Genomic DNA, 27,228 nt, shown 5'->3' with positions numbered 1-27,228 from the left:
TAATGCATACAGCCTGCCACGGTATCCAACAACAAGGCAAAATATCACACATCTTCACATCACACGCTACTCCAACAACAACGACACACACAGAAAGGAACCTAGCTCAAGAACCCGAGGAGTTGAAAGCAAGCAAGGAGGATATAATGTGAAAGAAGTTGTATGGAAGTTTCTGGCGGGGAAATTAAAAGAGAAAGAAAATTCTCTTGTATGTTGAGAGCAAGAGTTAACAAAAAAATTGCCTTGCTAACATGGCACAGCATACACAGTATCACTTGGTGAGGCAAAAAGGAGGGGGAGTACCTTGACAGATTTTCTCATGGTGCGCAGTGGGCTAAAAATAGGGCTTGGCCAAAGCGGTAGTAGGGTTTTTGGCAAGAGGGGCCATCTTTGTGTGATACAGTGGCCTTTGCTATAGTCACGTACAGAGAGGAGACGAGTGCCTCTGCCAAGACGTGTAGCCATGCGGCAGTAATTTAATATTTGTTTGTCTCTTTTCATTTTCTCTCTCTCTCTTTCTCTCTCTCTCTCTCTTCCTCCTCCTCTCTAGAAGGGGTTAAGTAGCAGTAAGCTTTATCAGATCACCCGGGCTGAGGTCTCTTTCAAACCTCTTTTTGCCTTTTTGATTTTGTGCAGCTGTGCGGGCTCTTTAATCATACGGTATCATTTTTCACTTGCTCTCCTCTCATCCCTTCTTCTTCTTGTCCTCCCTCCTCCCCTAACATATGTTAATTCGCTGCTTTCTGTGACAAATTACGAGCGCTGTCTTTGATGAGGTCGGGTTGTGATGGTGCGGGGAGTGGAGTACGGTGGAGCTGCCAGCCCCTCGCTGGTCCCCCTAACCACTCCAAACAGAAGCGCGGCACCCAGCCGCCGTCTAATGAGAGGCTTGGCCTGGCTCTGGCATGGGTCTGGGCTTGGAGGGGCCGCCCCCCAGACTCATTCAGCTCCGCTAACAAAGTGTGATCTGTAGGTACGCCGCCTGCCCGCCCGCTCTCCACACTCAACACTAACTTTACCCTCCCTCCCTCACAGACACACCCCACTGTTGCTTAGAGGGCTGTAGGAGCAGGCTGCAGCTCAGCTACTGGGCATGGATTGAGTTTTTCTTTCAAACTCTGTTGATATACCATTGATATACTTAAGCAAAAAGGCACGAGGGGGTGTGGTGTTTGGTCAATATACCAATGCTAAGGGCTGTGCTAATGCACAACGTAATGCGGAGTGCATGTATACAGCACTTAGAAATGGTATATTGGCTATATACCATAAACCACCTGGGTGCCTTATCGCTATTATAAATTGGTTACCAAGGTAATTAGAACAGTAAAAAGAAACGTTTTGTCATACCCATGGTATGCAGTCTGATATACCACGGCTTTCAGCCAATCACCATTCAGGGCTCGATCCACCCTGTTTATGATGTAATTGATATGATTGTGGGTAGAGTTAAATATACGTATACACATACTCATTTAATTAGATAAGCTAAAGGTGTCCATTTTGTATTTGTTTCTCTGTATGTTTTACTCTATATTCTGGCCAACTCTGAATTGAAACAATGTGTTGTAGTACAACCTAAATGACTGATGTGGGGACATTCAAACTCTTTGTGTGTCTCAAGTTTACAGTGTGTGTGTGTGTGTGTGTGTGTGTGTGTGTGTGTGTGTGTGTGTGTGTGTGTGTGTGTGTGTGTGTGTGTGTGTGTGTGTGTGTGTGTGTGTGTGTGTGTGTGTGTGTGTTACAGAGATACTACCCGGAAACATTACACCAGTCTTGTTTAAACAGACACTAACTGGAACACTCGCAGTTTAATGATGTGCAACGTCAACAGGGCAACAATGCTGACCAATAATCAACCCAATCAGCTTGCGGTAGGCAGAAAAAATAAGAGGAACTGTGACATCATGCTAGCAGACTGGATCACATATTTTCCGATAAGCCAGGGAGGGAACAAGGGATCAGAGGGGTGGGGTATCAGAATCAGTATTTTTTTCAGAGCTCTCTCTGCTCGACTCTCTACCCTCTTCCTCTCTCTCTGCTCGACTCTCTCTCTTTCTCTCTCTCTCCACTCTGCGATCTAGGTTACTCGGTTTCCTTATGGAGCACAGGGACTTTAAAAAAAACAACAGAAGGTTGAATTTATGAAGGACATCCTTGTTGAAGTGTGCAACCTTCTACTTCTTTGCAAATTACCTCCACGCTGTGCACAGTCTCAGTTCAAGGCTGTGGCTCTCGCTTTAGATCAGCCAGACTGTTAGAGAGATACATAATACCACTGTAATGTTACACAAATAGGAATGCAAAGCATTGTTGTTCATCATTGCTGTAGTTTGAGCAAAGCGTGTTAAAATAACACCACATTACTCTTGCAAAGGAATGGTTGACGTATTTATACCTAATTTAGGGTAATACAATACAATACAAGCAACAGGTAATCATCAAGCCTCGATCCGAAGTCACAGAGAGGATGCTTTTTGGCTCAAGGCTCTGTCCGTTAAGGAGGTTGGTAAAAATATCCTGGACCATTTACAGTAACAGTCTAGCCGGCCTATTCTGGTAGATATACTCAGCATTTAGCTTCTAGTGGCCTAAATGTTACCATGGAGCCTGATGTGGAGGGTTGCCATGCCAGTTTTTTTAAGGCTGACTTGACCTAGTATACCCGAAACCACTCCCCAATCGCACACACACACATTCACACACACACACACACACACACACACACACACACGCGCGCGCGCACACACACACACACACACACACACACTCCACAGTCAGAGTCTGCGATCAGATCCAATCCGAGCCTACGTCGTTTTCTTTATTTTTACTATTTTGTACATTGTATAATAATAGTGAAGACATCAAACCTATGAAATAACACATATGGAATCATGTAGTAACCAAAAAAGTGTTAAACAAATCAAAATATATTTTTTATTCTTAAAAGTAGCCACCCTTTGCCTTGATGACAGCTTTGCACACTCTTGGCATTCTCTCAACCAGCTTCATGAGGTAGTCCCCTTGAATGCATTTGTTAACAGTTAATTTGTGGAATTTCTTTCCTTCTTAATGGGTTTGAGCCAATCAGTTGTGTTGTGACATGGTAGGGTTGGTATACAGAAGATAGCCTTATATAGTATGGCAAGAACAGCTCAGGACATGAAGGTCAGTCAATACGGAACATTTCAAGAACGTTGAAGGTTTCTTCAAGTGCAGTCGCAAAAACCATCAAGCACTATGATGAAACTGGCTCTCATGAGGACCGCCACAGGAAAGGAAGACCCAGAGTTACCTCTGCTGCAGAGGATAAGTTAACACTGTTTTTGTCGCTACGTGATTCCTTGAGTTATTTCATAGTTTTGATGTCTTCACTATTATTCTACAATGTAGAAAATAGTCAAAATAAAGAAAAACCCTTGAATGAGTTGGTGTGTCCAAACGTTTGACTGGTACTGTATGTGTGAACACTAGAGCAGAGAAGAGGTTATAAACAGGTCACACTTCAAGAGCACCTATGACTTGTTTTAGTGTTTCCTCATAGACTCTGCTAATAGGTCTATTGTCTATAAACACTTGCATATAGAACTTAGTATAGACACCAAGACAGCTCATGATGCAACTTTTGCGTGCTGATGGATCCCAACATATATATATATATATATATATATATATATATATATATATATATATATATATATAAATATATCCCTCAACTTCCCCATATTTTTCTCTGTGTCTGTCTTTCTGGATCGGCCAAGGCGAACAGAGGGGGAGAAAAAGGAAGCAACTTTGGAAAGTTAGTCCCATAATGGAGTATGCAAAATAGATTACTGTACACGATAACACAATACCGCATACAAGACAGAAAGTGCTAAAAGAAGGTGGTGAAAAGTGAATAGAAAATAAGCTGGCACCCACGCAGGAGTGTTAGCCATGTTAGCTTTAGCTTGTGTCTCTAATTGGGGCCAGGAGGGAGCATTTAGTAATTGCTGTCAGAAGATCACATTTTATTCTCTTCTTCACAGTCACTGCTGTAGGGTAGAGTGAAACAAATTGTCATCAGAGATTTCGAAATGAACAAAGCTTTTAATTAGGCTGATTTCGAATGAGCAAAAAAATAGAGAAAGAAAGTGCGATGGAATCATCGGCGGATCGTCGTCGTCTAACCACGTTGTCGGGTGTTAGAAGACGCCGCCGCCACGAGACGTCACGGAAGTTTGCAGCGTTTGAAAAGGAGACAAAGCGGGCCCCACCCCCTATCCCCTCGCCCTACCCCAACCCCAACCCCCAACCCCGAGCTGCTGAACATTGTTAACTATATCAACAGACATTGTCATCCTTGGCGGAGAACATAATTGGGGGAATATGTCAGTGATTTGTGTGTTCTTAGTGACATGGCCGTGGGCTGTTATCATGGGGGTGGGGTAGTAGTTATTGAAGGGAAATGCTTTTATTCTTTATGGCTTGCTTTCCCTCCTCCTTTCTCTGTCTTAGTACGATAAGATAGTTTCGTAAATGGTGTTGGTTTATTTCATCAGCATCTTTATGAGTTGAAGCAAGTCAAAAATCTTTAGTGACTGTAAGGATAAAGTAAGTGTGTGTGTGTGTGTGTGTGTGTGTGTGTGTGTGTGTGTGTGTGTGTGTGCGTGTGTGTGCGTGCGTGCGTGCGTGTGTGCGTGCGTGTGTGCGTGCGTGTGTGTGTGTGTGAGAAACGAGAGTCTGTGTTTTTATTTTATTTTTTATGTTCCAGTCCAGCAGTCTGTGCCTAAAGGGTGGTTGCACCTGGGGCCTACAGACCTACGTAGCACCATGTGATGTTAGGCAGTGGTTGGACGCTTACTGAAAAACATTACCCCTTCTCAGATGTGTATGCTTGAGGTGAACGTACTGCACAGACTGTGGGGAAAACAACGTGAGAGAGAGACAGGTGGAGAGCGAGAGAGGAAGAAGGGGAAGCTGCGGTGATCAGCTGAAACTAAAGCAATGTGATTCAGCGTTGAACAATGGTTGCTTTCTCCACCACACATGACATCGCTTTCATGTCCCTAACCATTGCACCACCACTACCACCTCACTCTTGTACACCTTCATCCTCCTGCCATCATGCCCCACCTGGAGTCTCGTTTATCAAAGGTACACAACAAAAAGACTATGCCTTGCGTACGGCAAGGTTAGTATTTATAAATTTTTAACTGGGAAAGTGTCTGTGTCTCCACACAAATCTCAGACCATGCGTACGACCAATTACTATTGGTTGATCAACTGCATTGCAAGCTTTTGGGGGAAATGGAGGTGTTTGGATGCGCTGGAATTATAATAACGGTAGGCTAATGAAAACCTTCCAATGTAGACTTGATGATTAAACAGATGCCTTTGCCAATGGTGAGAAGATCGCATAGCAGCATGTTTCGCCGAATATATTTATTGAACTTTTGTTATATAGGCCTAAATCATAATCATATTACAGGACATTTCTGACAAGACTGGTTTATTCCCGCTACACAACAAATATTAGGCTACCATTTATCCAGAAACTATAATGGCCCTGTTCTGATATCTCCAAATCATACAGCAAATGAGGCCATTTTTTGTTACCATAAAAGGTGAATGGAGGGCGTTTTCCAAGCAAGGTTGTAGCACTAGTTCATGGCTCTGATTTTTTTTCATGGAAACGTGTATATATGTTGCACGCAACAGTTTGATAAATCCCAATCATTTGTGGCACACCCAAACCCTTGAATCTACACACACGGCAGAATTGAATAAGACATTTACGCACGGGTTGATAAAAGAGGCCCCTGGACCCTGTCCACCCCGATGTCTTTTCGCAGTGTGGCAAGGATTATTTTACTCAGTCCATCGCCCTCTTCATCTTTACTCATGCCATGGAAAAACTAAAGGCTCACACCACAGCGGTGATTCACCAGAGCCTTTCTGGGGCCTTCCCAAATCATGGTTACCGCTACTTCTGCTTTTTCTGCTCTTCGCTGCTGCACTTTGGTCCACCGTGGCACACGGACATTGGTGTGTCAGATTCGCCAGTCTGCCCACTTACTTCACTCTGATGAGTAGCTACTGTTCATCCAATAATCTGCCACAGCACACAGAGAACCAGCTTCTACATGAACAATTTATCATTCACAACATTCCATTATTGCGCAACGCTCTTCCAAATAATATCATTGGCCTCTAAACCCACCATATTGTCCATTGGGGTATTGTGACTGCTTTGATTGTGGTTTTAATCACCCGCTCAATCCATGATAACCTTATCAGCTATTGCATGCATGAACTGTAGCTAGTGTCCCCAAATCACGTCTCTAGTCCTGATGCAGCAAAAGCCAACAGGCAGGCAGGCAGGCCGGCAGGCAGGCAGGCCGGCAGGCAGGCGACAGGGAGCAGTATTCAGCTGGCAGGCAGCTCTCCCTCTCACTCACTGCTTCCATTGGGCCCATGAAGCAGCTGCAGTTATACAGCTATTGGCCTGCTTTCAAAGGGTGGTTGACGCATTGTGTCAAGTCCCCTTATCCTTGGGGGAGTCAGCAATGGGCTATGGAAAGACAGCTCTCACCTGTCTCTATTTTGGCTCTGACCTGTCCGCCATTCGGGCCCTGTTTCCCTCTGCCTCCTCCTCCTCCTCTCCCCCCTGCTCTACCAGGTCAGAACACAATACTGTAGTAGTCAGCGCTGGACTTAAAAGCCCCTGTTACCTCACAGCCTCTCCACTGAGAGAGGAGTTGAGAGGAGTTTAAAAGGTTTTTATTTGTCTCTCAAAGCACAAATAGATGAAAGAGCACTGTGTGCTGAATGGATTTCCATTGGTCTGATAAAAATGCATGGCAACAGAATGCTAGTTGGAAATGCAGAGGTTCATTGATTGGATGAGGTTTCGCAATAGACATCTTGTAGCTTTTTTAGGTAAGTCAATAACCAAGCCTCTATCATTTGAACACAATTACTTGCATATGCCACTTTATTATTGTGTGTTAATAAAAGTATATAAATATTGTCTGACTGACAAAACGGACTTATTGTCCACTGCACATCAGAAACACACTAAAGACACATCATCAACCTCCTCATATATGTTTTGTTTCCTGTTTAAAGCCATTTGAAGGCTTCAGATTTTTTTTCTACTCAAAACTCATCGTGGGCGGGCAGGGTACTGTTTGGAGCTGCAAAACCAATTTCCACTTGATGCAGTTTTTGTGGAGGAAAGCAATTGCAGTTTGAGGTGCTGAAAGGATGCTCTGTAATGCACAAATGCAAATGCTCCTCTCTCCTATAAGGGTTTAATCTAGCGTAGTAACTCAAAAGGCCTCTATTCACCTAACACCGCCACACAAATATGCACTTCATCCATAATGTCACACGATCGCTTATAAAAGCCTTTAGTTTACTCTTTTTTTCCCTCCTGTTTTTTTTCTAAAGGACATTTAGAGAAGGCCTAACGGGTGTTTTGAGAAACCTTTTATACAGTAGAAAAAAGGGCTTTAGTCCTCTCGGTTCAGGTTTCACAATCACAACGATGTGTCCTGTTGCATCATAAGGAAATACAGATCTGATGGTGGGCAGTGCGGTTGTGGTGATTTTTTTCTCTTGATGGCTAAAAGCTGGAGAGATTTCTTCCAGAAGTATTTTTGCCACAGACATGCCTTGTTTCATGACATGGGATATGGAGGGAACCTCTGTTGGTCTTCCCAATGGTCTTCCCAAGGGTAAAACGCTGACTGGTTGAGGTGGGCAGAAGACTCAGACATCTCTTATTCTCCGGGCGGAGGGCTTGGGAAGCGCAGGGAGTTTAGGGAAGGAAGCACCTTTACACCTTTAATTGTCTGTGGCTGCTGATGTCACATCCTTCCGCTGAGTGTGCTGCGTGTGTGTTTCCTGACTTTCTGTCCACTGAGGTCCTGGGGGCGACTGGGGTGGGGTAGGGGGAGTGAACAGGGGGTAATGGTGGGTTTGGGTGTGCCATGAGGCGAGTCTTTGGGTTTGGGGTTCAGGGTGGGTTTAGAGTGGATACAGGGCCGTGGAATTGAGGTATAATATGCCGTAGATCCAGTTCAACAGCTAATCCAATCAATGTCAGATAGAATAGACTTTGTGAAAATGAAGAGGTAACTTGCCTCCCTTCTCTCCTTAAAGCTGCAATATGTAACTTTTTGGGCGACCTGACCAAATTCACATAGAAATGTGAGTTATAGATCTGTCATTCTCATTGAAAGCAAGTCTAAGAAGTGGTATATCTCTTCTATGTGAGCTATTTCTATTTCTAAGTTTCGTTTTTGCGTCTTTTACTTTTGGTTTTGAACACCAGCTTCAAACAGCTGAAAATACAATATTTTTGGTAATGGAAAATATATGTCATTGTGGTTTAGATGGTACAATGACTCTCTACACTATAAGTGCTTGTTTTGTCACATAAACTGAAATTAGGCAAACTATTCAAATTTTTCCATCCAGGAAATGGCGGAGCGATTTCTGCATATTGCACCTTTAACAATAGACAGTTCTCTCTCCACAAAAACATCTCTGTCTGCTAATGATCCAACTGTAACATGAGTTAATAGAAAGAGGCATGTACCACACACACACACACACACACACACACACACACACACACACACACACACACACACACACACACACACACACACACACACACACACACACACACACACACACACACACACACACACACACATACATACAATCTACACAGCCTCTGAATTGGAAGAACGCTTGAACACATTACACCATGATACACTGCTATCAAGCTAATCCCAGATGTACATTCTGCTAATCTCTTTAGCTGCTAACGCGTTAAATTAGCCCTAATATTTGGTGTGATTCACCACCAGCACAGAGGCCCACCTACGCACGGGCGACAGCCCAGGTTTAGGTCATTCTCTCATGTGTGTTTCCCAAAAGGACATGGGGACGTGGAGGGAGGGAGAGGAATTGATAGCCATTCGTCACCGTGCCTATCTGGGCCTGACAGGCGGAGAGCTCTGCGCTGCTTGATGTGCCACACAGAGGAGTCACTGCCTGTAATGACATTAGAGACACAATGAGAGAGGCAATACACAGTCCCCTGGCCACTGTCTACCCTCTCCCTCCCACACCCAGGCAACACACAGATAAACAGCTGCACCTCCACAAACAGTACACAACTCTAAACACTAGCCCTGCGTACAGTATGATTTTTTTTTTGGGGGGGGGGGGGGGGTATTAAGAGAAGATATATGACAGGGATTCTTAAACGAAACAGAGCCAAGAGAGTATGTGTGTGTGTACTCATATTCAGATTGTTCGGAAACTGTATTAAAGCAGTTTTTCCCCTCCTCATCGAGGAAATGGGAGTTTATTTTAAAAGAGAGAGGGTTTATTTAATGTAGCACACACCTCCTAAAATGATTACTTACTGCAGTGTAATATGTTATTTCAAATCCTCACAACCTAATGTCCTATGAGGATAGAGGATACTGCAGTTTTTTTCAATGCACATGCTATTAGCAAATGTGTATCAGATGTGCTATGGGGAGAGAGCGCCTTCGCCGCCGAGGTGGGGTTCTAGGAAAAGCACTCACCAATCCTGTCATGATAAATGTATTTCTCCAATTCTCAGCATCATAGGCCTACCTCGAGTACGGTTGAAAAATATAAAATGTCAGCATATGTTGGTGTATGTGTTCTTCATGAAGAGGACCTGGGTTTCAGAGTTGTGGTCCCTCATCATTCAGTATATGTTCTCGACATGTCTCTCTCTCTCTTCCTTTTTTTCTGTCTTCCCGCTCCCTGTACCAAAAGCCTTGTTTTGCACCATGTACATTCCTATCAAAGAGAGGAATTAGAGCTGAGGACCAGCCTAGATAATGTTCCTCTTTTTTTCTCTTCACTCTTTGATTATCTCTGGTGCAGTCCTCAACGACAGAACACGAAGAATACCCTTCCTAATATTGAGTTGCACCCCCCCCCCCCCTGCCCTCAGATCAGCCTCAATTCGTTAGGGCATGAACTCCACAGGGATGCTGGCCCATGTTGTTTCCAATGTTATCCCACAGTTGTGTTAACTTGGCTGGATGTCCTTTGGGTGGTGGACCATTCTTGATACACACGGCTCTTTCCCTTCATCTACACTGATTGAAGTGGACTTAACAAGTGACATCAAGAAGGGATAGTTTTTCACCTGGACTCACCTGGTCAGTCTATGTCATGGAAAGAGCAGGTGTTCTTAATGTATTGTACACTCAGTGGATACTGTGTCTATTGAGGCGAGAAGAAACGCTGCCGACGTGCTGTATATTGGTTTTTGGTGACTAAACACTTGGGAGTGAAGTGACCTAGAATCAAGCCTCATGGTGTACTGAGTGTATGTGTTCCCATCACCCTCCCAGCTCCACTTCTGAAAGAGAGAGAGAGAGAGAGTTGGTGAAAACAGAAAGAGTGTTAATTAGTGTTCATTAGATCTATGTGCTGAATCTCCCTCTCTCCCTCCCTTTCTCTCTCCCTCCGTCTGCCTAACAGATGGGAGGGTTGTGGTTAGAGCTCTTCCCCTCCCCCCTGAGAGGTCTGGTGCCTGTTCATAGATCCCTTTTTCGGCTTTTCTCTCGTTTTCTCTCCTCTCTCTCTTTCCCTCTGTCAGCTCTCTCTAGACTCTGCTACTTTTGAGTTCAGACTATTCTGTATAGGTATGGCCACCATTCTTTATCCCGCTCGCTCGCTCCCTCAGCCCATAATTTCTTTCCCAATGTCCACAATGACTTTAGCATTTACCCATACTGGCCCTCCTCCCCCAGTTGTGCTGGGATGCGAACATGCCATCCGTCTCACTTTGTTAAGGAGAGAGAGAAACAAAATCCTTCGGTCTCTCATTCCAAATCTCTTTATTTTGTCTGCTCTGTCCTCTCCCAATATGGTTTGGTTTTGGATTAGTGAATTGGCTTAGTGTGGCGTAGAAAACGTGTTAGTCTTGTGAGTCTTCTCTCTTCCTCTCTTTTCACTCTGCCCTCAACAGTGTCAGTCTCGTTCTTCTGTGGAGTACTCTTTGAGTGCATAAATGGCCAATAACCTCAGCAAAAAAGAAACGTCCCTTTTTCAGGACCCTGTCTTTCAAAGAGAATTCGTAAGAATCCAAATCATTTCACAGATCTTCATTGCAAAGGGTTTTGACACTCTCTTTCCCATGCTTGTTCAATGAACCATAAACAATGAATGAACCTGTGGAACGGTTGTTAAGACACTAACAGCTTACAGACGGTAGGCAATTAAGGTCACAGTTATGAAAACTTAGGACACTAAAGAGGCCTTTCTACTGACTTTCTACTGAAAAACACCAAAAGAAAGATGCCCAGTGTCCCTGCTCATCTATGTGAGTGTCTGTACTGTGAGACACCTAAGACAGCGCTACAGGGATACAGGACGGACAGCTGATTGTCCTCGCAGTTGCAGACCACGTTTAACAACACCTGCACAGGATCGGTGCATCCGAACATCACACCTGTGGGGCAGGTTTAGGATGGCAACCATAACTGCCTGAGTTACACCAGGAATGCACAATCCCTCCATCAGTGCTCAGACTGTCCGCAATAGGCTGAGAGAGGCTGGACTGAGGGCTTGTAGGCCTGGGCCTCACCAGACATCACCGGCAACAACGTTGCCTATGGGCACAAACCCACCGTCACTGGACCAGACAGGGCTGGCAAAAAGTGCTCTTCACTGACTAGTCACGGTTTTGTCTCACCAGGGGTGATGGTCGGATTCGCATTTATCGTCGACGGAATGAGCCTTACACCCAGGCCTGTACTTTGGAACGGCATCGATTTGGAAGTGGAGGGTCCGTCGTGGTCTGGGGCGGTGTGTCACAGCATCATCGTACTGAGCTTGTTGTCATTGCAGGCAATCTCAACGCTGTGCGTTACAGGGAAGACATCCTCCTCCCTCATGTGGTAACCTTCCTGCAGGCTCTTCCTGACATGACCCTCCAGCATGACAATGCCACCAGCCATACTGCTCGTTCTGTGTGTGATTTCCTGCTAGACAGGAATGTCAGTGTTCTGTCATGGCCAGCGAAGAGCCCGGATCTCAATCCCATTGAGCACATCTGGGACTTGTTGGATCGGAGGGTGAGGGCTAGGGCCATTCCCCCCCAGAAATGTCCGGGAACTTGCAGGTGCCTTGGTGGAAGAGTGGGGTAACATCTCACAGCAAGAACTGGCAAATCTGGTGCAGTCCATGAGGAGGAGATGCACTGCAGTACTTAATGCAGCTGGTGGCCACACCAGATACTGACTGTTTCTTTTGATTATGACCCCCCCTTTTTTCAGGGACACATTATTCCATTTCTGTTAGTCACATGTCTGTGGAACTTGTTCAGTTTATGTCTCAGTTGTTGAATCTTGTTATGTTCATGCAAATATTTACACATTTACACACAAATTTGCTGAAAATAAACGCAGTTGACAGTGAGAGGACGTTTCGTTTTTTGCTGAGTTTAGTTCTACCTTGTTGGGGTGGATTTCTCTCTCTCCCTCTCTCCCTCTCTCCCTCTCTCCCTCTCTCTCTTTCTCTCTCTCTCTCTCTCTCTCTCCCTCTCTCTCTTTCTCTTTCTCGCTCTCATTCTGGCCGCAGCGTCTCATGGTGGGAGGGCATCAGAGGGGTAAATCGGATTGAGCTGCTCTGTGGTAATCTGTCAGGGTGGTGGGTGATTACTGTCGCCAGCCATCCCTCCCTCGCCAGCCCTGGAGGAGGTAGAAGGGAGGGACAGAGAGAGGGAGTTGATGTTTGGGAGGCAGTGGGCGATCTCAGGGAGGACTGAGTTGCCTTGCACTCAAATGGGATGGTAGCAGGTGTGTGGGAAAGGGGGTTGAGGGTTGAGGGAGCGTTAAGGAGCTGGGGGGGATCTCGTGTTTGAGGGGAAGGAAAAGGGAGGAAGGGGGATCACCGGCGTGGGGCTAAGCAGCCGTACCTCACATCAGGCGTGTTGGTTGCTGGAGTCAAAGCCCAGATTAAATGTTCAAGACACTGTCAGGTTCTGATTGAGGTATGCTGGCCTGACTGAGGAATTTATATGTCGTTGTACATGTACTGTAGTTGTTGTGTCTGTGTCTGTGGAGTGTTGAGCACCACTGTTAGGCTCTAGTGTTAGTTTGTCTGATGACACTTTCGTCTTCCTGAAAGCACGTTGTTGTTTTTACTGTGAAGACTCCTTAAGATTTGTTCAGTGTAACCATAGAAAGTGTCTTGGAAGAATGAACCACTGTCTGATTTTTGATGCTTTTATCTTTAGTGCCGTTGTTTCCTATGGTTGCTAATGCAGTCAGTGGTCTTGTTTCCGGTGCTCCGTGATCGTGTCATTCGCAGTGGTGCTCCAAACCATCATCACATGAGTGTGGTTTTGTCACAAGGGTGCGAAAGAAGAGCACGCCTTTGTTGAGGCGTTAATGGGATCATTATGCAGAGAGAGAGAGAGAGAGAGAGAGAGAGACTCTGCATGCAGGATTCTGCAAAAATATCCTCAGTGTAGAACGTAGAGCACCAAATAATGCACCTACAGAGAGATGAACCTGGAGAAGAGTCCCCTAAGCAAGCTGGTCCTGGGGCACAAACATACCCCACAGAGCCCCAGGACAGCAGCACAATTAGACCCAACCAAATCATGAGAAAACAAAAAGATAATTACTTGACACATTGGAAATAATTAACAAAAAAACAGAGCAAACTAGAATGCTATTTGGCCCTAAACAGAGAGTACACAGTGGCAGAAAACCTGACTACTGTGACTGACCCAAACTTAAGGAAAGCTTTGACTATGTACAGACTTAGTGAGCATAGCCTTGCTATTGAGAAAGGCCGCCGTAGACAGACATGGCTCTCAAGAGAAGACATGCTATGTGCTCACTGCCCACAAAATGAGGTGGAAACTGAGTTGCACTTCCTAACCTCCTGCCCAATGTATGACCATATTAGAGAGACATATTTCCCTCAGATTACACAGATCCACCAAGAATTCGAAAACAAATCCAATTTTGATAAACTACTGGGTGAAATTCCACAGTGTGCCATCACAGCAGCAAGATTTGTGACCTGTTGCCACAAGAAAAGGGCAACCAGTGAAGAACAAACACCATTGTAAAACAACCCATATTTATACTCATTTATTTTCCCTTGTGTACTTTAACCATTTGTACATTGTTACAACACTGTACACACACACATATATATATATGATATATATGCATGCATACATATATATATATATATTTACTGTTTACTGTAAATTTTTTATTGTTTGTTTCACTTTTGTATATTATCTACCTCACTTGCTTTGGCAATGTTAACACATGTTTCCCATGCCAATAAAGCCCCTTGAATTGAATTGAGCGAGAGAGAGACAGACATATCAACAAAATATAAGAAAGCTCGGGAAATGGTTTCATAGTAATTTTACCATGGAATGATGTGTATACATTTGATGTGGAACTACCCCCGTTCACTTCCATGTATTTTACAGCCCCATAACGGGTTACCTTCAGACAAGTCTTGTGAAGCTTGTGGATGCCGTAGAGCAAAACAACCAACATGTACGTGTTCGTGAGAGTCTCGGCTTTCACATGAGTGTTGGCACAAACGTTGGCACACCTGTTGGACCGACTTCAGAGAAGTCCCGTGACACTTGTGGGGGTCGTAGAGCAAAACAGAGAACACCGTCGTGTTCATGAGAGTCTCAGCTTTCCATAGTGGGTTCATAGTTTCTAGCACAAACCGTTAGGACTCTGCCGATTGTTTTTGTGACAAGACCGATTTTCGGGATGTCTCCTGGTCTGACAAACACCGCTGACATTGATGAATTGGGTGGGTTGAGATGCAACCCATGCAAAAACGAGAAGTCTCGACCTTAAACAGACAGATTTTTATTTATTTATTAAGCTAATTACATTTCTGCGCGGGCACGCCAATTGACTCAAGGGGACAAGCTTGATTGCCATGTTGGAATGAGCATGTGAAGCCTGAGAAACTGTCAACCGGGAGACCATTAGGAGCCATCAGGCTATGGGCTATGTCTAACTGGCTAGATTACCGCTCGCGCCACCTCTCAGGAGAGATGGCCACACCAGTGGCATGCAGAAGGACAGGTGTTTTGAACCTGTGCTCTCCAATGCTGAGGATAATTCTCACTTGTGCTCCTAAAGCAAGATCAGATGGGAGTGTTACAGGGAAGACTTGTGTTTCCGCTCAAGTGAAGGGTCAAACATGCAGCAGTGTGTTCACTATGGGGGTTTGGAGGGGCTTTCCTGTGCTTTATGTCACTTAGTAAACACATGGCTTCAGGTTAGAGGGAGATCAAACAGGAAAGGAAAGATAGGGGGGGAAGTGTGTGTGTGTGTGTGTGTGTGTGTGTGTGTGTGTGTGTGTGTGTGTGTGTGTGTGTGTGTGTGTGTGTGTGTGTGTGTGTGTGTGTGTGTGTGTGTGTGTGTGTGTGTGTGTGCGTGTGCGCATGCGTGTGCGCATGCGTGTGTGTGTATGTGTGCATGCATACATGTGTGTGTGTGTGAGCAGTAGAGAGAGAGAGCGAGAAAGACTGACATGTCTTTTGGTGAAGCGGTGTTGTCTTCCACATCAATGTATCCGGCTCATGCTGCCAGGTGCTGGAAATCTGGTTCAGAAAGGAGAGAAAAGAGAAGAGGGAAAGAGGGAGAAAAAAAAGCAAGGTAGATGGAGGGTTTTTAATACGACGGCTCTGACAGCTCCCTGCATTGCACTGAGCTTAAATAATGGGATGCTCATTTGCATAACGAGGGACGTTATCACCTCTACTGTCAAAAGAAAACACAACAACAGCTCTTCTGCTCTTCCCTGAGATAGATTGGGTTGGCCTACTTTAGCACTCTGGAGAGAAGCACCAGAGATCTGGCTTACCCAAGCGCACACACACACATATGCACAACCTCTTTGGAAGTCAGCTATTTCACTCTCACACACACCATCGGTCCAGCTCAGCCCACACACAAATGCGAGTGCATGCACTGCACACGCTCAAACACAAACACAAACAGACGCGCACGCACAAACAGACAGACACACATGCACGCACGCTCATACACACACACACACACACACACACAGACAGTGGTGTAAAGTACTGACGTAAAAATACTTTAAAGTACCACTTAAGTCGTTTTTTGGGGTATTTGTACTTTACTTTACTATTTCTATTTTTTTTTCGTTTTATTCCACTACACTCCCATACGTTTTCCCTGACACTCATTGATGTCCAATTTATGCAACTATCATTATAACCCGTTGTCATCTCTACTGCCTCTGATCTGGTGGACTCACTAAACACAAAAACTGCATTTGTAAATGAGGTTGGAGTGTGCCCCTGTCTGTCCATACAAATAAAAAAAACATAAAAAATTGCACCGTCTGGTTTTCCTAAAGATACACTGGGCAAAAATCACTCTGCCATTTCCTGGGAGCTAAAATTCTAATAGTATTTCACTTTATGTGACGAAACAAGCAAGTATAGTGTAGGGAATCATTGTACCATCTAAACCGCTGTGAAATATATTTTCCATTCCCAAAATATTGTATTTTCAGCTGTTTGAAGCTGGTGTTCAAAACCAAAAAGTAAAAGATGCAGAAACTAAATGTAAGAATGGGACGCATAGAAATAGCGTACATAGAACAGATCTACCACTTCTTGCGTAGATGCTTTTCAAGGAGAGTGACAGAACTTCAGTAGTATTTTACTGGGTGACTTTCACTTTTACTTGGGCAATTTTCTATTAAGGAAGCTTTACTTTTACTCAAGTATGACAATAGATAGAAAAATCCACCACATATATCCCAGACTTAGGTACAACACACTCGCACACACTCATACACACACACACACACACACACACACACACACACACACACACACACACACACACACACACACACACACACACACACACACACACACACACACACACACACACACACACACTGTGTCCAGGTGGTTTAAGTTATGTTCTTTGTGGAATTTGGTTGTGTGGAATCAGCTCTATTGCTGTGATTTTAAGGGTAAAATCGATAGTGTTTTTGTCTGAACAAGGCAAGGCTAGGTTTTATATCAGCATCCAAGCCATTCTCCATGGTACCCATTTTGGAACCGTATTGGAGGTAGACGAGACTAGTCATACCTTGCTGTCGTTCTGTCAACAAACTGCTGTTTTTCGGGAGGAACAAACTGTATTTCTTAGGCTGGAGGTAATGTTACACTGTAGGTGATTAGAGCGTTTAAGTTAGCAGCACTTTCAAAACACTGTCAAACTCTCTGTGAACGAGGCGAGAGCCTGACAGCACTGTCTCTCCTCATAGTCGGCACGGAAATGCAACAAACCTGATTTGCATGATATCAACAGTGAAAAACACAGCGCTGCTTTCACAACATGTTGACGGATTCTTTGTCTTTCTTCACCCTCCCCTGTGGCTGCGATGATGTGACTTTTCTCTCCCCCACCAATCCCCCCCTGTTTTTTTTTGTTGCCATATTTCATTTCACTTAATGTTTATCCTCTCTCTCTCCTTCTCTCTCTCCTTTTCTCTCCCTCTCTCTATCTGTCTCTTTCTCTCATGCAGATACGGATGCTGGAATCTTTGAATTGATCGGAGCAAGTAAAGAAGAAGAAAGAGCAGTTTGAGGAAAGGCAGAAGAAGAGCAAGGAGAGAAAGCGCAACGTTCTTTAGGGAGAGGAGAGAAGAAAAGGACGGGACGATGGGGAGGAAAAAGATTCAGATCACGCGGATTATGGATGAACGCAACAGACAGGTAAGCCCCATGGAGAAGGGAGGATGGATGAGTGGAGGGTGGATAGGAGGAGGAGTATAGGAGGGGGTGGGGAAACACCTTATTGTGGGCCTGGGAGAGAGGACGGTAGGTGTGCTGACTGAAGTCTTCGGGAGTCTGGATAGGATGGTGTCTTAGTGGTGGTGGTGGGGGGAGGCAGACGGGTGTAGGTGGGATAGCAGGGTAGCCTAGTGGTTCGAGTGTTGGCCTAGCAACCAGAAGGTTGCAAGTTCAAATCCCCAAGCTGACAAGGTACAAATCTGTCGTTCTGCCCCTGAACAGGCAGTTAACCCACTGTTCCTAGGCTGTCATTGAAAATAAGAATTTGTTCTTAACTGACTTGCCTAGTTAAATAAAGGTAAAATAAATAGCAGGATGATTGCTATGGGTACCCTGGGGGTAGTAGTGGGTCTTGTTTTTGTTAAAGCTAGCGGCCCACTCTGAGGCTAACGGGCAACAAACACTGGTGACACCCTTTCATACCCTATCACACCATGCCACCCGCTTTAGGCCATGGCAGTTTAATATGACTATGCATGGGGGTGGGAAGGGAGGGGAAGGGTGGTAGAAAACACAAACAAACAACCAAACAGAGACGGGCTGGTCCGAGGTGGCATTTACTTGCCACACACTGCAGAGCCCGAGAGAGGTGGGTGGAGCTGAGAGAGGTGGGTGGAGCTGAGAGAGCACTGAGAGGCGGACATGCTCCCTCTGTAGCTGAGCTAGTTATTGGGGCTTCTGTAGTTTTCGTCTCCCGGTAGAGATGCACTTCTTAATTTGATCAGTTTTTCACAGCACGTAAATAATCTACGGAGCAATTTCAGTGCCAACCAAAAGTGTATTTGAAATGTTGAAGTCACAATTTTAACTTGTATTTCATGATTTCAACTGAATTGAATTAATATTTGCATTCAGTTTTAAAATTAAATGTCTATTTAATTGAATATTCAAATTCAATATTTAAACATACATTTTCTAAATGGTATACATACATACATATTGCATTAATTGTCTATGTATCAAGTTTACAAACCATAATTTCAAGTAAACCAAAGTTTAAGATATTCAGCTTCTCAGATGCATTCAGATTCAGTTTATGAATTCAGTTCTCTAAATTCAGATTCAAAACCAGTGACAACATCCTGGTACTTTGCCAGCTAGGAAAGGAGAAGAGATAGATTCAAATGCTCTCTGTGGTAAACAGAAGCTTCAGGCGGTTTCTGAAGCCATTTTGAATTTATTTACCTTCTATGAATTTGGCTCTAGCATTTGAACCGCTTTGACTTTAAGCTATTATGACCCCATTCCTGAAAGCTAAGACTCTCTGGAGCATGGATGTGCTCCCCTCTATGATGATCACAGCTGGTTGCGACTTGCCCTAAGTGCCAGATGGCCAGTCCGCCCCTGCTTGAAACTAGACTATGTCAAACACAAACTGACACATCAAACTAACACGTCTTCGTGTCTCAGGCAAGGTTCTCGTCACATAAGCCTGGATCGCCAAACCACGCGTGTAACCTTGCTGGATCTTGACAACGTGCACTAGTGTAGCAGATGGGGGATCTGTGAAACTCACAACTGAAGTGTTGCCCCTAGCACGATTGAAGAAGGCCTTTTTTTAATAGCGTGGTGAGTTGAAATGTTCAGGAGGGCGGGCACAAGCTCTAAATCATTTGGACAGTAACCCTCCAAAAAGTCATTCATAAACCTTTTTCATTTCCATGTGTACTATGAAGCTAAGTGTTTGTTTCTTTGGCTTCAGGAATGTGACTCAGGTCTTGAAAAATAACCATTTTTACTGATTGAAGGTATAAGGGGATATCAGGGAACAAATGCCGTGGTCGAGACTACGACGGCTCCAGTGCAATGAGTGGAGCTTCCTCAGGTGTCCAAAAGTGCTAATCAGACCAAGAGCCTAATGCTTCTTAGGTAGTTCTTCATGCGAAGCGACAGTTACAGGGATGGTAAAAAAAAAACAGCTTGATTTCCATAGCAACGTCAGGGAAATTGGGAAGAAGGAAGTGGTGCTTCAAATAAGCAGTTCTACAACATCTTTAATTGAACCTCTCATTCTCCTTAATTGCCGTTCACAACACATCACGTAAAGAGATTAAATGTATAGGAAGCTCTGGGGACAGGTTGTTTGGATACCGGACATCCCAATAAATTGGCAGATGGATTATCATCTTTAACAGTTCAATGGGGGATTGAACAAAAAAAGCTGTTTCCGAATTTGTTCATACTGGTGAACCGACTTTTGAGTTGTGTGGTTGCAATATGAACAGTCCCTTATCTCTGGTATATCTTAGAATGCATCATTCAGTTTCAAGTTTAAATTGTGTGCAGCGCAATGGAAATATTATGCACAATGTCTCTGGAAAGACTGTCTGGGTTGGAAATACTCAGTAGAGAAAACAGTCAGGCCCGCAACCTGGACCTACATACAGACCGTGGTGAAAACATTTACAAACAAAAATGGAGGACTTAAGGAGACCAGGGTATTGGCCAGACAAAACCTGCTGAGTTCAACAATAAATAGTGGGTGAATTTATCCTCAAGCCGACTACTTTAAAAAAAAAAATGTTAAGCTATTTGATGTGTCATTTTTTATTTAAAAAAGTTCATGAATAGCAGCTAAATAGCAGCTAAATACGGCATATAGATAGTACACTGCATAATGAAACAATCCCTAGTAAGCGAGTGTTTTAAGGGTGGACTGACTGTATTGTTTGGCACTAGGCTGGTTTTACGCACAACAACTTTCTATCCAAGCTGGGAGAGAACGCGAGGACGGCTCATGTCATGCAGGTTCATGTTGTCTATACAGGACAGTTGTATATTCTAACACATCTATTGTAGCTGATTAGTATGCTGTTGCATCAAACATATATTTAACCATCTGCAATGTTTGAATTTCCAACTTTAATTACAGAACACGTAATTGCAATACTGACACCAGCCAGCAGGCAAAAAGTGGCAGCATTGCAACACTGTGTTTAGCTTCGTGAAATGTTAAGACTTGAGAAAATGACGATAAAATATGCCCACCTATAATTTTATGGCTATTAGCTAATGAAATGCTATACATACTCTGGTACCACAGAAAGCCTATAATCGATTCAACAGGCATGCAGCCACATAGATATGTCGCAATTTCAGCACCATGGACAGCAATCGGTAGTCTATACTTTGTGATAACAAAGGGTCACCCCACCTCTGTTTTGGCAAAGGTCTGAGGGATGGACCTAGAGAAATGTAACAACTCTCAAATTCATAGACAGAGCTATGGATACAAGGACTGACCATCCATGATATCAAAATTATAGTTTTAACATGTTTTGAGGCTATACAGTGTTTGACTAAATGTACTTTGTTTCCAACCATTGGAGTAAAACAAGCTTATATTTTGAGTTCTGGTGGGGTATGAGAGTTGAACTAAGCTCATGAGGCATTTACAAGTTGTATTTTTTAAGAATAAATGGGTATTTAGCTTTAATTTATAAGTCCTAAAATGTTTGTAAAACTCAGGATTCTAGATTTAATGTTTAATACATTTTAGAATATGAGGCAAAAATGTAGATAAAGGCAAAGTATTTATCATCAATATCACACAGCTGGCTTCATTTGTGGCCAGATCTTAAAGTAAGTTTGCGTTTTTTTTAAGTGTTTTTTCTCCAATTTATGCTTTGGCCACAAACCAATATAAGATGAGTCAACAACATTATTTTAAAGGTGAGATTTTCAATGGACAGTTAATTGAAATAGAAAGCGACAAAACATTAGCCACACAACCCAGGAAATGGATGGAGAAAAACTTCTCTCTCTCTCTGCCCTCCAGGCCCACAATCCATCACTTCCTGTGGCACCAGTGACCACCGCCACTCTGTCAGCTCCCTGTCAGTCCAATTCGATCCATATGCTGCTAACGTGCCCCCTCCCCTCACAGGTCACACACACCCAGGCTGTCCCTCCCTCCCCAGTCCTCACCACTCTGTGAACCATTATCCCATGCAACTTACTGTCACAATATTCAATGGTTATTACATCCAGCACAGTTGTTGAAAGACTATCTAAGATCCTTCTACTGTGCTTGTCATTCTGTATGGGCTAACATCTAACAGAGTGGCTCACTGACCCCTCTAACCTCTGACAGTATGATATCTCCACATAAACACTGTCATTGGGCTCTCTTCACACTGCCATTGTGACTTGACATAAAAATGTGCTAGAAATCAATTGGACTCCCCTGAAGTGGCTGTTGCAGCTGGGTGGACTGAGTGCTCATTAGTGAGACAAAAGAAATAAGAGAAAAAGAGAGAAGATTGGTGAAAATAGGAGGAGGGGAGTGGAGCTGTCATAAACTGTTATTTCCTACTTGACTTTCTGGGAGATCTACAGTTGTTCCCAGACATCAGTGACAGGTCATTGGAGTCAGTGTGTTGTAGTCAAAAGGAGGAGAGACAGAGAGAGGGAGTGTGGAGGAGGTCAGGGAGTTTCAGTGGAGAAGGCTATCACGTTGCACCAGTGCCCACTTCCTGTCTGCTGTTATCTCAGTCTCCTTTCCCTCCCTCCCTGTCCCACCGCAGACCGGGCTCACCGGTCGCACCAGGCACTCCGGCTCCCGAGGATGAGGAGGGGAGAGAGGGAGACAGGAAGGACACCTGAGGGGAATCGATGCCACAGATATCCGGGTTTCGCTTACAGAGAGAGAGGGAAGGAGGGAGAAAGAGGAGGGGGTAGAGAGAGAAAGAAAGTGAACAAGCATATAACAGTTTATACCTGAGGTCTTATGTAAGTCATTTTACACAAGCCTTTTTACACAATCATTTGCATTCATATTGATACAAAATCCTGATGTAAACTTTTTAATCAACTTTTGAATAAGCTCTTTTGCTTTTTGCCGTACATGGCAATGGTGGTAAAATGACATCAGTTCTCTTATGTCTGAGCCTAGCAATAAGGATATGAAGGTGACCATCACAAGACAGAAGCCTTTGGCACACAGAAACATTTTTTTTTTTTTGTCGAAATGGCTGCCTGGCCTTTGCATATTTTCACTTCCCCTTTGAGGAAACCTCTGTGCGCTTCAGCCAAATAAACATCAGAGGTGTTATCTTTAGCCTCCACATTCTTCGCATGTTTGTGTTATTTTCATGCAAACGAGCTCCCAGCCTGCCCTGAACAAAACTCTTATGACTTAAAATCTACTTAACGCTCACTAAATCACAATCAATCCATACATATGAAGGAATAGATCAAAATTAGTTTGAAGAGGCAGATCTTATTTTCACTCTGACTGGTATGTGGGCAATCAGGCCGATGTGGCTGTCGACATTTGACCTCTCATTTCATACTATCATTGCTATTGCGGCACAATGTAGACATTAAGGGAGCCTTTCACCTCTACTCACTAGAAGCGTCCGCTCCCCTGCTCTCCCTGCCTTTTATTGAGTGGCACCGTTCTGTTAGGGCTGTCAGCACCACCCTGCCACCCACCGGGCTCCGTAGCCCACCATGGCGCCATCATCGCGGGCACGGAACCTCCGTCTCTCTGGGCGGCCACTTTGGCCTGCCACCCCCAGGCCCCGAAACACTTCCCCTGAGCAGGGGCACCACGGCCAGGCCTCCCTGGCGTTGAATGCCTGCCCAGAGCTCTGGACAGAGGGCAGCAGTGTTTGAGCCCTGGCTCCCACCCCCCCGGCCACTCAGACCCTCTCCCAGCCCTGGGCACATGAAAGAGCCCCCTGTGCCATAAACGCATGGGCCGCAGACAGAGAGCAGACACACACACACACACACACACACACACACACACACACACACACACACACACACACACACTTACATACATTTGTATTTAACACACACAAGCACTAGTACATTTAAGTAGAAACACTGAGGAAAACACATCTACCATTCGTCTTGTCGTTAATATCCAGGGTCAGCCATCATGGATTCCAGCTAATTGGGTATAATTGAGGGTAATGCAGAGTGACAGTTCAGCCGTGTGTGTGTGTGTGTGTGTGTGTGTGTGTGTGTGTGTGTGTGTGTGTGTGTGTGTGTGTGTGTGTGTGTGTGTGTGTGTGTGTGTGTGTGTGTGTGTGTGTGTGTGTGTGTGTGTGTGTGCGTGCGTGCTTGTGTGACAGTGGGGGTGGTGGGTTGCAAAGGGGAAGAGCCCCTTTAGAGGGGCCATAGGTTAAACATGGATGAGGTCATCAGTCACAGGAAGTAGACCGCTGAACCCCAGCAATCACATCCCTCCCCAATCACATCCCCCCCAGTCAGGACTCAGAGAGAAGCGAACACAATGATATATCTTCTTTCTCATTTTTCTCTTATGGAGACAACCACAGCACCTCAGAACGAGACATGGTTCTTTCACTCACGACAATTGTGCCGTGTCTCCAATCAACAATGGCGTGGTGAGGAAGCTTGCAAGGTAAATTAACAGCAGGAAAATAATGAGGCCCTCAGGGTATTTCGTCACCCCTGCACTCCTCTTCCCCAGTTTCCCACCTTTTCTCATCTCTTTCTTTTAGTGATCGTTACCTATGCGAGCCAGGCTCCTCTGTGCCAGCCTGCTCAACCCAGAGAGCGCTCGCAAAAATACCTCACCTTTCCTCCACTTCATGCCCTCTTTTGTCTTCTTATCTCTTTTATCTGCCTCTTTTGTGCTCCTCTTGTGCTGCCATTCTCTACTTTGTCCTCTTTTCGTGCGTTTTTGTTTCTCGACGATTCACACGAAAGTCCAAATAAAATTATTGGTGTTTCCTTTTTCCTTCTTTCCCCTCTATCGTTCAACTTGAGCTCTGTGCCACGAGGCATTTTCATCCTCACAAATGAATGAAAAGGAAAAGCTATTTTGGTGAATCTCGCCACCAACACGGCCCTTGCACGGCCCAGCAGGCAGTGGATATATGACTTTCCACTTGTGGTTTTACAGAATAAGCAGGGACATACAGAGCACGACCATACTCGGACAGGAGTGCTTTTCTCAGAAATCAGTGCCTCTGGGAAAATAAAAGCCAATGCAGTCTCTGCATTCGCCATTCTTCATATTGTAATGTCCCCCAAAAAATCTGACATTAGTTATTGATAGACTTCAATTGATTAACTTCAATTGTAATGTTCAAATGTGATCTCTTGCACAGGACCTTTGTTTTTGCTGTACTCTGAAAGTCTAGGACAGGCTATTAGGAGTGGGTGGGTGCTGGGTGGTGCAGGGGAGTAGAGTAAGCATATATTAGAGATGTGAGCTGGAACAAAGCTCCTGTTGTCATCATGCATCTCCAGAAGCCTGTTTGGCCCAGAAGGAGAGTTCAAGCCCAGGTCTCGGGTCTCCTCTCCTTAATCCTTTTGTGTGAGGAGTCCATCTCTTCCTGCTTTGGCTTCTGACAATGAGTGTCTGTGTGGAGGGCATAGGGCTGTGGCGGTCATGAAATGTAGCATCTCCAGGCTTCCACGCATATAAGCTGCATTCAAGCCGCTGACGTGCGCCTTTGGAGCGTCTACAATTAAAAAGTTGAATAAATAAATGGAACAACACCAACACAATAAACCCATTATTTATTTTAGTCTGGTCTAAAGAAACATTGTGATATGAAGAAAATGTATGTCAGAAGAACAGAATATGTTATCTGGCTATGCTCCATGCCATAGTCTGTAGGTGTGTTCTTTTAGCAGACCAGACATGCTTATTAGTCCCCTTACATTATTTTATATTATATGATGTTATAATCAGAAGAATATAATTTAACTTAGCTGAATAACATAGAAAGATGATTTTCCCCATTCCGGAGCAAGTGTGCATATGAAGTGGCTATGTTAAGTGTAAGAGCAGCTGAGAAATAAATATAACAATACTTATTTTACTCCACCCATCAACCACTGTTTTGCAGAGCAGGCTCTCGCTACGCGACAGGTGATAATTCCGCCGAAACTCGGTGTGCTATGGGCTCTCCAACCCTGTTCCTGCAGCTACCCAGTGCTTAATTTGAGAAACCAAGGGAAAACGGTTCGGGAACATTGGCAGTTTTCACAAGGAAACATATTTCACTAAACTGTTGACAGCCCCTCTGCACACTTGAGAAAGGAATAAAGGACAGAGAGAGGAGGAGATGGAAACTTATGGCGGTGAGATATTCTGTATTGCTAAAGGTAATGTTTCAGCCTATTAATGATGAAAATATTTTTAAAAATCCCTATTACTTGGCTATCCAAAATCATATACAAATTCAACAGAATTGTAAGCCGCCCTGCACAATCAATGAACCAACAGCATCATCGATGGCATTACATTCTCTCCCAGACTCGTGGATAGACATTTTGAAGCACAGCATAAGGTAGCCCAGTCCGTCCAGTATGCATAGTAATATAGTCCACACTCAAAGGCGATTACTCAAAATCTGATCTTCAATCAGTTTACTTTGTTTCTCAGCAATGCATAATATGCGGTAGGCTATGTATTGTATTGTATTGTATTGCAATCTTAATTTTAATTCAGGTATTTTTTTCGGGCTTGGACTCATAAGCCTGTGCATATGTATAAGTTCAAATATGCATACGGGTGTTTGAATGAATCATCACCTTAGAAAGCGCTGTCCATCTTGTCGTGTTAGACTTTGAAACAACATCCACAATGACCATCTTTCTTCAAATTGATCGTCAGAGTGAGGCGAGTTTTAAAAGTATGATAGGCGTACTCTTTTGATGATAAGTGTTTGATGTGATTTTCGATTGTATTTGCATTGACGTCAGAGTGGTTAGAGGGACTATAGAGCCCTGACTACCAGGCCGTTAGGGCCCGAATGGTTGTTAGGGTACTTCCAAAACATGTCCTGAGGGCATAAGAGGAGATTACCGTGACTCAACGGTCACGTGAAATTTTACTGCTGTCATGACTCATGTGTGGCGGTAATACGGTCACCGCAACAGCCCCAGGAGGGCCATGGTAATGAGTGCTGGTGTGCATGAGTCTTAACAAAATGTTGTGTGTGTGTTTGCTTTGTTAAATGCCTGCTCTCGGTCCCTGTCTTTCTTCTCCTCCCCCCCCCCAGGGAAGTGCAGGCAGGAGGTGGGAAGCAGAAGCGAAGCCATTGTGAAGGGGAAGCCACCGGGCTCTTCCTGTTATGAGAGGAAATGCATACAAATGTGTTTCCTGTGCCCCCCCCTCCCTCTCTTCATCCTCCCCCGTATGCGGCAGAGAATCAGCCACTCAAATCAAATCAAATCAAACTTTATTTATCACACGCGCCAAATACAATAAGTGAAATGCTTACTTACAAACCCTTAGCCAACATTGCAGAAGAGTTAATAAAATATTTACCAAATAAATTAAAGTAAAAAACAATAAAAAGTAACACAATAAAATAACAATAACAAGGCTATAT

The 27,228-nt window shown here is 44.3% G+C and overlaps 1 protein-coding gene and 1 pseudogene across 8 annotated transcripts in view; one reads left to right on the top strand and one right to left on the bottom strand.

Annotated features, from left to right (window-relative positions):
• LOC139390206 (uncharacterized) overlaps nt 1-14,751 on the bottom strand; it is a 70,701-nt pseudogene extending 55,950 nt beyond the window's left edge.
• LOC139390170 (myocyte-specific enhancer factor 2C-like) overlaps nt 1-27,228 on the top strand; it is a 95,426-nt gene that overhangs the window by 21,382 nt on the left and 46,816 nt on the right. For all 8 annotated transcript variants that reach the window (XM_071137398.1, XM_071137396.1, XM_071137403.1 and 5 more), the window contains exon 2: nt 17,632-17,821. In XM_071137398.1, the coding sequence (XP_070993499.1) occupies nt 17,768-17,821 (54 nt within the window). In that variant the 5' untranslated portion in view covers nt 17,632-17,767. The remainder of the gene's footprint in view (nt 1-17,631; nt 17,822-27,228) is intronic.

This window comes from Oncorhynchus clarkii, chromosome 30 (assembly GCF_045791955.1).
Source record: "Oncorhynchus clarkii lewisi isolate Uvic-CL-2024 chromosome 30, UVic_Ocla_1.0, whole genome shotgun sequence".
Classification (NCBI taxonomy): Eukaryota; Metazoa; Chordata; class Actinopteri; order Salmoniformes; family Salmonidae; genus Oncorhynchus; species Oncorhynchus clarkii.
The sequence above is the reverse complement of the archived record's forward strand: the minus strand, read 5'-3'. Positions and strand labels throughout refer to the sequence as shown.